Genomic DNA, 9,463 nt, shown 5'->3' with positions numbered 1-9,463 from the left:
GCTGAGATTGTGCCACTGCACTCCAGCCTGGGTGACAGAGTGAGACTCTGTCTCAAAAAATACACACACACACACACACACACACAGACACAGACACAGTGGCGCAATCTTGGCTCCCTGCAGGCTCCACCTCCCGGGTTCAAGTGATTCTCTTATCTTAGCCTCCAGAGTAGTTGGGACTACAGGTACCTGCCACCACGTCTGGCTAATTTTTTGTACTTTTAGTAGAAACGGGGTCTCGCTGTGTTGGCCAGGCTGGTCTTGAACTCCTGACCTCGGGTGATCCACCTGCCTCGGCCTCCCAAAATGCTGGGATTACAGGCTTGATCCGCCGTGCCTGGCCTTTTTTTTTTTGGCTAAGTGGGTACATTGCATGGTTTGTTTTTTTGTTTTTTTTTTTAATCACGTATAAATTTTTAAATAATTTAAGAACCCACAATAGAAGAAAATTGTGAGAATGGAGTGGTCAATGTGTGAGGGGTACACAGACACCAAAGTCAAATTTGGCATTATGGGTTTATGGGTAGTCTTGGAGACAGCCATTTGAGCAGAAAGGTGGGGAAAGAAGCCAGACCTCAGGGGATTGGAGAGAGCTCAGGTGACACTGGAGGGAGGTGGGGGCAGCCAGAATGGAACCGCTCCCGTGTTTGGTGGTACTAGGAAAGAAAGACTAAGTGGGGGTGACGTGAATGGATAGAGTTTGGGGAAAGATTTGTGTTTTGTTGTTTTTTTATGTAGAGAACGCCTGAACACAACTGTAGGTGGGAGAGGAGAGATGAAAGATCGAGGAAGTGGGTAAAGCGAGTGGGAATGCTGGAGGTCAGATGGTTAGAGAACAGATCCCTAGCAGTGATGGGCTGAGAGATGTGCTGGTTAGCTTTGTGGAAGAGGGACCTGTGCCTTTGTGACAGAGGGGAGAGGAGGAAGGTGGTGTGGAGGTGTACAGAGCATTATCAGATATTGAGAAGAATGTGGCCAGGATGGGGGTGGATGCACAGTTTTTCTATAAATTTATCTACCAACAGTTGAAGCCAACTGCTGCAGTGGGGAAGCGGGGCTGAATTGGAGTCACGAGAAGTGTGGGAGAGCTGTGGACAGCAACTGTGGGGGCCGCAACAGGGGAGTTAGTGATGGATGAGGTATCGCTTGTCTAGCAGACGGATACAAGCTGAGCCTGGTCAACACCAACCTGCGGTTGGCCCAAAAGGCAAAGTTTGCAGCACCCTCCAGCAATGCTCAGAGTGGAGGAAAGTGCTGTGGGCTGGTTCTGGGTGGGAAGCTGGCAGGGCAGAGGAGGTAGTCTGAAGTCGGAGAGAACTATCACCCCACAAACCTAGTCCTCTTCCCAACTGATGTGCTTGGACTGCTTGCTCCCTTGACATCCCAGCAATTCTCTGCCGGAGCCCTCTGCTCCAACAAACACATCGCCCATCATACATAAGCTTTGTCTTTTTAATAAAAAATAAACAGTCTCTGACAAGCAGTTTTCTGAATCCCAAAACAAAGGAAAAGGGAGGGGGAGAGGTCAAGGGGTCAGCTAGGGTAAAGGAGTGAACAAGGCTCAGATTACCCCTACCATTCTGCCAGGGCAGAAGGGATCACAGTCTGCCCCAACTGAAGCAAGAAGGAAGGTGGTCAGACTTCAGGAAAGACTTCCAGGGAGTCAGTGGTGCATGACTGGTAAGGGAAGCAGGAGGGAGCAGATCCCTGCACGACCCTGGGAGAGGGGAGTGTTGGTGTTCAAAGTGGCAGCTTCAGAGTGGAGTTTCCAGGAGTGGCATGTTAGCATATGGTTGTTTAGATGTTTGGTGTTCATTACCATAGTGTCCTGGGACAGGCAGGTTTTTTAGGGTCTCTTGGAACACTGTGTTTCTGGAGGGTCCCTGGAATGGCCCGAACTGAAGGATCCTCTCCCGGTTCTTCAATATCAGCGCAGGAGCAGGTCCAGGGGTAGCCCCCACCCTGTTAGAGAGCTCGTGTGCTTGGTAGAAGGGAGTCCCATAGGGGAGGCAGACTGCTGCACATCACCCTGCTGAGTGCCATCGGTGATGCAGAGTAGCAGAAGCTCCTCTCAGGGGAGAAAGGTGGTCTTTTGTGCTGCTCTCATCCTAGTCAAGGCTGTGCTGGGGCCACCCAGCCAGCATGGCCAGGTGCCTGCCCTGCAGCCCCAGCCTGTGCCTAGAGTTTAAGCCACCTCAGTGCCTAGGCAGTTGTCAGCGTCCACATCACTGGCAGAGGTCCTGCATTCCTTGGGGGACTGGAGGTGTTGCTCTCTGCTCAATGGGGCCTTCTCCCCAGGGGGCACGGTCTCGCAGCCCTGAACCTTGCCCCGAGCCCGGAGTGCTCCCAGTGGGGAGGCCAGGAGGATGATGAGGGCTCCTGAAAGCACTAAGGCGAGGAGGACAGTGACAGTGACAAAGTGGGGCCAGTAGGACCGCTGGGCAGCCAGGGCGGTCCCACCACTGACCCTGGTCAACGGGACCTCCACGTGCTCCCGGGGGATGCCTGCCAGTTCAGGATCCAGGGCCAGGGGTTGGTCTTGGCTGTCCACCCAGTAGGAGACCACAGGGTATGAAAAGCCATTCTCAGTTGCCCAGCACTGGTAGAGACCTCCAACTCCATCCTGCACTATCAGCAAGAGGGAGCCATTGTAGACAGTGGAAGAGGCTTCTGGGACTGCTGCTGGGCCATGACTCCAGTAGTAAGAGGCCAAGGCTGACAGGTGGGGGCAGGGGAGCTCCAGAAAGGAGTTGGGGACAGCCAGAACTTCTTTAACTGTAGGAGAAGAAAAGGAGCAAAAGGTTAAGGGAGGGGTGAAGGACAGAGATAGGAGGGAGTCTCTAACCTATCTTTGGACCCCAGCCCTTTTATTTTTATTTATTTTTATTTTTTTATTTTATTTTTATTTTTGGAGACAGAGTCTGGCTCTGTTGCCCAGGCTGGAGTGCAGTGGCCGGATCTCAGCTCACTGCAAGCTCCACCTTCCGGGTTCACGCCATTCTCCTGCCTCAGCCTCCGGAGTAGCTGGGACTACAGGCGCCCGCCACCTCGCCCGGCTAGTTTTTTGTATTTTTTAGTAGAGATGGGGTTTCACCGTGTTAGCCAGGATGGTCTCGATCTCCTGACCTCGTGATCCACCCGTCTCGGCCTCCCAAAGTGCTGGGATTACAGGCTTGAGCCACCGCGCCCGGCCCAGCCCTTTTATTTTTTTGAGGCAGGGTCTGGCTCTGTTGCCCAGGCTGGAGTGTAGTGGTGCAATCTCAGCTCACTGCAACCTCTGCCTCCTGGGCTCAAGCCATCCTTCCATCCCAGCCTCCTGAGTAGCTGGGACTACAGGTATGTCTCTCCACATCTGGTTAATTTTTGTAGAGATGGGGTTTTACCATGTTGCCAGGCTGGCCTCAAACTCATGAGCTTAAACAATGGTAGAAGGGAGTACCGCCTCAGCCTCCCAAAGTGCTGGGATTACAGGCGTGAGCCACCGCGCCCTGCCAGCCTGGACCCTAACTCTTATCTCCAACTTCTATTTCAACTTCCAAAATCAAATTTCACTCCTCCTTAATTTCCAGTCTGGACCCCAAACTAAGCCCCAGTGCACCTTACTCCAACTCTAACACCAAAATCAACTGCAACCTCAATCCTGAATCCCAGCTCGGCCTCCAGCTCAGAATTCCTGTCCTTCTTCCCTACAGCCAGGACCCAAATCCATCCCAACTCAGGTGTTCAGATCTCAAGGCAGGCAGGTGCTGGGAGGGGAAATTGGAGCAGGAATGCCCACCCCTGCCCAAAAGTCTTCCAGAGCCTTTGCACCTCCCCTGGTGAGAGGTCCTACACTTACTGATTTGCGGGCGGCTCTGAGGCCGAAGGCTCCTGCTCATGGGGCCACTGGCACATGCCCACTCTGGGTTCCCCCGCTCCATGTCCTGCTTCCAGGAGTTCCTAAGAGAGCAGAGAAAGCAAAAGTTATCCCTCGAAAGAGCTGAAAGTGGGAAGATGAAGGAGGAAGGCAGGAAGTACAGTAGGGAAGAAGGTAGGCCAGGGGAGACTAGGAACAGAGAGGAGAGGAACCCGGGATGGTCAGAGCAGCTTTAAAACTGCCCGGAAACTCCATCCCTGGAGAAACCCACTGCAGGATGGGGGGACTCTTGGAGTGAATGTGTCAGTAGCCCCTGGAAAGAGGAAGAACAGTAGCGAAGCTGGCTGAGAAGGGTCCTGGCTGGCCATCCAGGCCACCATCCAGGACTGACACTCACAGGTTGGGGGCAGACAGGAAGCAACAGGTTCGGGACTCAGGGTCCCAGGCACAGTGGGGGTCCCGGGCAAGGACACAGTCCACACAGCTCTCATAGACGCTACAGTTGGCTCGGGGCACCCTCCAGACACCTCCTGAGAAGCCTACAAACACTGCACCCTGGAGGAGAGATGGAGATTGTCAGGGAGCACCAGCCACATCTAGTAAAGTCCCAGCACGCCGGTGCAGGCCCAGGGAGCCAGCCCAACAGGCCCCCAGGGTCAGCCCCACTGGAAGGCCATCTGATGGTCAGGTCCCTTCCCACCTGGGTGGGGGCCAGTTGCAGGTTGCGAACAGGTTCGGGGTCAGGGAACAGCTGAATCTCTTCCACCAGATGAGCACCGCTGTCCCCACTCACCACAGCCTTGTGGAGCGACCCTGTGGCTATGGGGAGACAGAGAGAGCAGAAGTCATCTCACCTCATCCACAGATCCCTTCCCAACTTCAGTGGGCCTCCCCAGATGTAAGAAAGCGCCTTCTGAGGGTGATGTGTACTGGGCACGGGTCAACCAGACCGTTCACCTTCCTCTCTGCCATGGAGATGGCAGTCTCTTGTCAATGGCTAAAATCCCTTGGACCCCTGTCCTTCCTTTGCAACTCCCTGACAAAACTTTATCCCTGGAGAAACCCAACTATTTCTCCATAGGCATGAAACAGTGAGCGGCTGGGTGCTTCTGTAGAAAATCACATCACCTGCCTCCTTCACTTCTATCAAGCACCTCAGGGAGGTCTACCTGGCCACCCTTTTAACAGGTGCAACCTCTTTACCTGGCATTCCTGATTCCCCCTCACACACCTCTACGTGACTCAAATCTCATGATGTGCCATGTAATTTACTTATTAAGGATGCTATTGTCTGTCTCCAACCACTCCACAGACTGAGATTTTTGACTGTTTTGTTCTCTGCTGTATACTCAATACATGCACAGCTGATACAGTGCCTAGTAACATGGCCTGAAGGAATGAATGAACTTGACAGATTTCTTCCACTGACCCTCAAGGTTATCCTCCTCAGCCAGGCCCTGCCTGAGCAGTCGGCCTGGGCAGTCTTGCAGCATTCCCTGCTGACTCCTTCTCCCCCTTTCCACAATGGCTACTTTGGTTTTTGGTTTTTTTTAGACAGAGTTTCACTCTTGTTGCCCAGGCTGGAAGGCAGTGGCACAATCTTGGCTTATTGCAACCTCTGCCTCCCGGGTTCAAGTGATTCTCCTGCCTCAACCTCCCGAATAGCTGGGATTACAGGTGCGTGCCACTACACATGGCTAATTTTTTTTTGTATTTTTAGTAGAGACGAGGTTTCACCATGTTAGCCAGGCTGGTCTCGAACTCCTGACCTCAGGTGATCCACCCACCTTGGCCTCCCAAAGTGCTGGGATGACAGGCATGAGCCACCGCACCCAGTCCACAATGGCTATTTGAATCTACCCCTCTCTCCTCAAATTTCCCACCTTTCCTGCCCCCTCACTCCCAGCTCATGACCTTGTGTGCTCCACCTACATAGAAAACACAAAAGCCTTCAAATAAGAGCTCCCTTGGCTTCTGCCCCCTGAGCCTGCACACCCACCAAGTCACACCACGCTGCTACAACTTCACTCCCAGCCCAGCTCAGGTGCTGTCTCCCCGCCGCCCACAGCTGCTCAGCTCCACATGTGTCCTGGACTCTGGCCGCCTGCTCCCTCCACAACTTTACCTGCCATGTATCCCTTCTTCTACCCATCTCTTTGCCATCCCCCTGTCTACTAGATGCTTAGTCTTTCCTGTCTATAAAACAAGAACCCTGGGGGCAAGGAGGGGGGAAAAACAAAACCAAGAACCCCAGCTGGGCTCCACTCCCTGCTCCAGCCATCATCTCCTTCCTCTCTTCCTTCACAGCTGAGTTTCCTGAAGGAGTGATCTCTACAATGCGGTTTCCAGCTCCCCTCCGCCCACTCACCTTTCAAAATTCCTCTAACATAGCTTCCCCCCTAAGACACACAGTTCTTGATAAGGCCACCAAAGACCTCCCTGTCTGCCTCCCCCACCATACAAAGCTCAGGAAGGGTAGGGAGTGGACTGTTTTGCTCCTCTGCTGTATTTCCAAAACCTAGAAGAAGGCCAGGCACATAGCAGGTGCCCAGTAAACAGCTGTTGAATGAATAAATGAATGAACTCAAGGGTTTCTCTCCTCAACCTGGGGGCAGCCTCTGCTCTAGTCCTCTGGGGGATGTCCCGGAACTCTTTACTCACTGGTTCCCAGGTACATGACAAGATGGCTGCGCCCATCAAGGCCCTGGGCTGTCTCCACTGCAAGCCGTGTATACTCTACACCAGACTTCACCAGCAGGGGCGTCCCCACCACCTGCTCATCCATCAGGAAATGGTCCTTCATGAAGGTCAAGGCCTTATCAGAGGAGGGGCCCACCGAGCACTAAAGGAGGAGGGAAGCAGATCAGGTTGGTTGGCCCCTTCCCCTCAGTTCACCCTCCCACCAATGCGTGCGCTTCTCCTTCGCCCCCTCCCTCATGGCAGTCCTCATTTCAGGGTGGTGGTTAAAGCTCCCACTCTGGAGCTGCCTGGTTTGTGCATCCCAGCCTCTGCATGCCTGAGGTTCCTCAGCTGTGAAGTGGGCCTATTACCAAGACCTGCCTTATAGGCTCACTGGGAAAATGAAATGCACTAATACATGAAAAATAATTCACACAGTGCTTGGCATGAAGCAAGCACTCAGCCAATGTTAACTGTTATTATTGTTCTCCTCTTTTGCACCTCCAGCAAGGAGGCCTGGCAGCCAGCAGGAAGCAGGACGAGGGCTCCTTACAGGCAAGTACCAAATTTTATGGCTGGACATAGTGGCTCACACCTGTAATCCCAGCACTTTGGGAGGCCTAGGCGGGCGAATCACCCTGAGGTCAGGAGTTCAAGACCAGCCTGGCCAACATGGTGAAACTCCGTCTCTACTAAAAATACAAATAATAGCTGGGGGTGGTGGTATGCCTATAATCACAGCTACTCAGAAGGCTGAAGCAGGAGAATTGCTTGAACCCAGAAGGCAGAGGTTGCAGTGAGCCGAGATTGTGCCATTGCACTCCAGCCTGGGCGACGGAGAGAGACTCAAATAAATAAACAAATAAAAATGCAAAAATTAGCCAAGCATGGTGGCAGGCACCTGTAATCCCAGCTACTCAGGAAGCTGAGGCAGGAGAATCACTTGAACACGGGAGGTGGAAGTTGCAGTGACCCAAGATTGTGCCACTGCACTCCAGCCTGGGCAACTGAGTGAAACTCTGTCTCAAAAAAGAAATTTTAAAAAAGGACCAAATTTTACTCATGTCTGCATTTCCTGGCATAGCACAGGATCTGGCACACAGTTGGTGCTCAATAAATGTTTGCTGAGTCAACGACTGAATGAATGTCACAGAAAGGGTTGGTGTAGCACGGAGCATTTCTCATCATGGTTTTGCACGAACTTGCTGCATGACTCTGGGAGAATCCCTTCTCCATTCTGAGCCTCCTTTTTCTCACCCACAAAGTGAGGGGGTTGGACCAACTGTTCTCTAAAGGCCTTGCTAATATGAGGATGCTGTGACTCTGGGACACCTGTGTCCTGATCTTCAGTCAGGATCCTTGTTCTCCAAGAGCACTGTCTTAGGGCCAGCCCCAACTCTGTTACCTATAAGCTGTGTCCTTAGATAAGCTATTTCACCTCTCTGAACTTCAACTTTCTCATCTGCAAAATAAGGTAATAACATCTACATCTCATTTTGATGCCAGAATGAGCACGTGCACCTACTCTTATGTCCTCCCAAAGGGTTTTTGTTTGTTTGTTGTTTTTTATTTTTACAAATAGAGACAGGGTCTTGCTATATTGCCAAGGCTGGTCTCAAACTCCTGGCCTCAAGTGAACCTCTTACCTTGGCCTCCCAAAGTGCTGGGATTACAGGTTAAAGGGGTTTTTTTAATTAAAAAATTGTTTTTTGAGGGGTAACAAGATGGCGACTGAGACAGTGGAGTTCCATAAGCTGAAGCTTGCCGAACTAAAGCAAGAATGTCTTGCTTGTGGTTTGGAGACCAAGGGAATAAAGCAAGATCTTATCCACAGACTCCAGGCATATCTTGAAGAACACGCTGAAGAGGAGGCAAATGAAGAAGATGTACTGGGAGACGAAGCAGAGGAAGAAGAAACAAAGCCCATTGGGCTCCCTGTCAAAGAGGAAGAACCCCCTGAAAAAACTGTTGATGTGGCAGCAAAGAATAAAGTGGTGAAAATTACATCTGAAATACCACAGACTGAGAGAATGCAGAAGAGGGCTGAACAAATTCTCAACTCTCCTAGCTCTGTGAGCTTGGAGAGTAAGAAAGCTGCTCGGGCAGCTAGGTTTGGGATTTCTTCAGTTCCAACAAAAGGTCTGTCATCTGATAACAAACCTATGGTTAACTTGGATAAGCTGAAGGAAAGAGCTCAAAGATTTGGTTTGAATGTCTCTTCAATCTCCAGAAAGTCTGAAGATGATGAGAAACTGAAAAAGAGGAAGGAGCGATTTGGGATTGTCACAAGTTCAGCTGGAACTGGAACCACAGAGGATACAGAGGCAAAGAAGAGGAAAAGAGCAGAGCGCTTTGGGATTGCCTGATGAGAAGTTCTTGATACTTTGTGTTCTCCAGTGTTTTCCATTTCTCTCATTCTTCTTGGTCACATATATGCCTAAATGCACAGTCATGTGCCTACGTCCTTCCTCACAATGAGGGAGCATGTACCCCAGGTTCAAGTGCTGGATTGTGTCATGTGACCATCCCCAAACTCAGAGCACCCTGTGGCCATCTTTGCCCTCTGTCACATAACTTGAAAACTGCCTGATGGCCTTTTTGCAGTGGTTCCCTCCAGGAAGCCTTGATCTCAGTTGAAGAAGCTCTTTCCCGGCATTCCAGTGCCCCTGTCAGCTCCATACTCCGCAGACACCCTTAACAAAGGCTGTCATGCACACAATGTAACAAATACACAAAACAAATGATAATTACACTAAAAAAATTGTGTTTTTGAAACAGTGTCTCACTGTCATCCAGGCTGGAGTGCAGTGGTGTGATCTTGGTTCACTGCAGCCTTGACCTCCTGGGTTCAAGCCATCCTCCTACCTTAGCCTCCTGAGAAGCTAGAACCACAGGTGTGTGCCACCATGTCCAGCTAATTTTTTTTTT

The 9,463-nt window shown here is 51.4% G+C and overlaps 1 protein-coding gene and 1 pseudogene across 4 annotated transcripts in view; one reads left to right on the top strand and one right to left on the bottom strand.

Moving 5' to 3' along the window:
* Positions 1–1,431: 1,431 nt before the first annotated feature.
* Positions 1,432–9,463, bottom strand: part of SEMA4A (sema domain, immunoglobulin domain (Ig), transmembrane domain (TM) and short cytoplasmic domain, (semaphorin) 4A) — a 36,530-nt gene continuing 28,498 nt past the window's right edge. For 2 of the 3 annotated variants that reach the window (XM_011928374.1, XM_011928376.1), the window contains 5 exons: positions 6,518–6,698; positions 4,557–4,675; positions 4,254–4,411; positions 3,839–3,939; positions 1,432–2,775 (listed from right to left, as the gene is read on the bottom strand). In XM_011928374.1, coding sequence (XP_011783764.1) covers positions 2,186–2,775; positions 3,839–3,939; positions 4,254–4,411; positions 4,557–4,675; positions 6,518–6,698 — 1,149 coding nt within the window. In that variant the 3' untranslated portion in view covers positions 1,432–2,185. The remainder of the gene's footprint in view (positions 2,776–3,838; positions 3,940–4,253; positions 4,412–4,556; positions 4,676–6,517; positions 6,699–9,463) is intronic. The other variant, XM_011928375.1, reaches the window with a different exon arrangement.
* LOC105502055 lies at positions 8,252–9,296 on the top strand (annotated as a pseudogene). Its single transcript, XR_001000276.1, has one exon. The product of XR_001000276.1 is annotated as an SAP domain-containing ribonucleoprotein pseudogene (transcript).

The sequence above is a fragment of the Colobus angolensis genome, unplaced genomic scaffold, assembly GCF_000951035.1.
Source record: "Colobus angolensis palliatus isolate OR3802 unplaced genomic scaffold, Cang.pa_1.0 Scaffold77, whole genome shotgun sequence".
NCBI classification, from domain to species: Eukaryota; Metazoa; Chordata; class Mammalia; order Primates; family Cercopithecidae; genus Colobus; species Colobus angolensis.
This window is presented reverse-complemented; position numbering and strand designations above follow the sequence as displayed.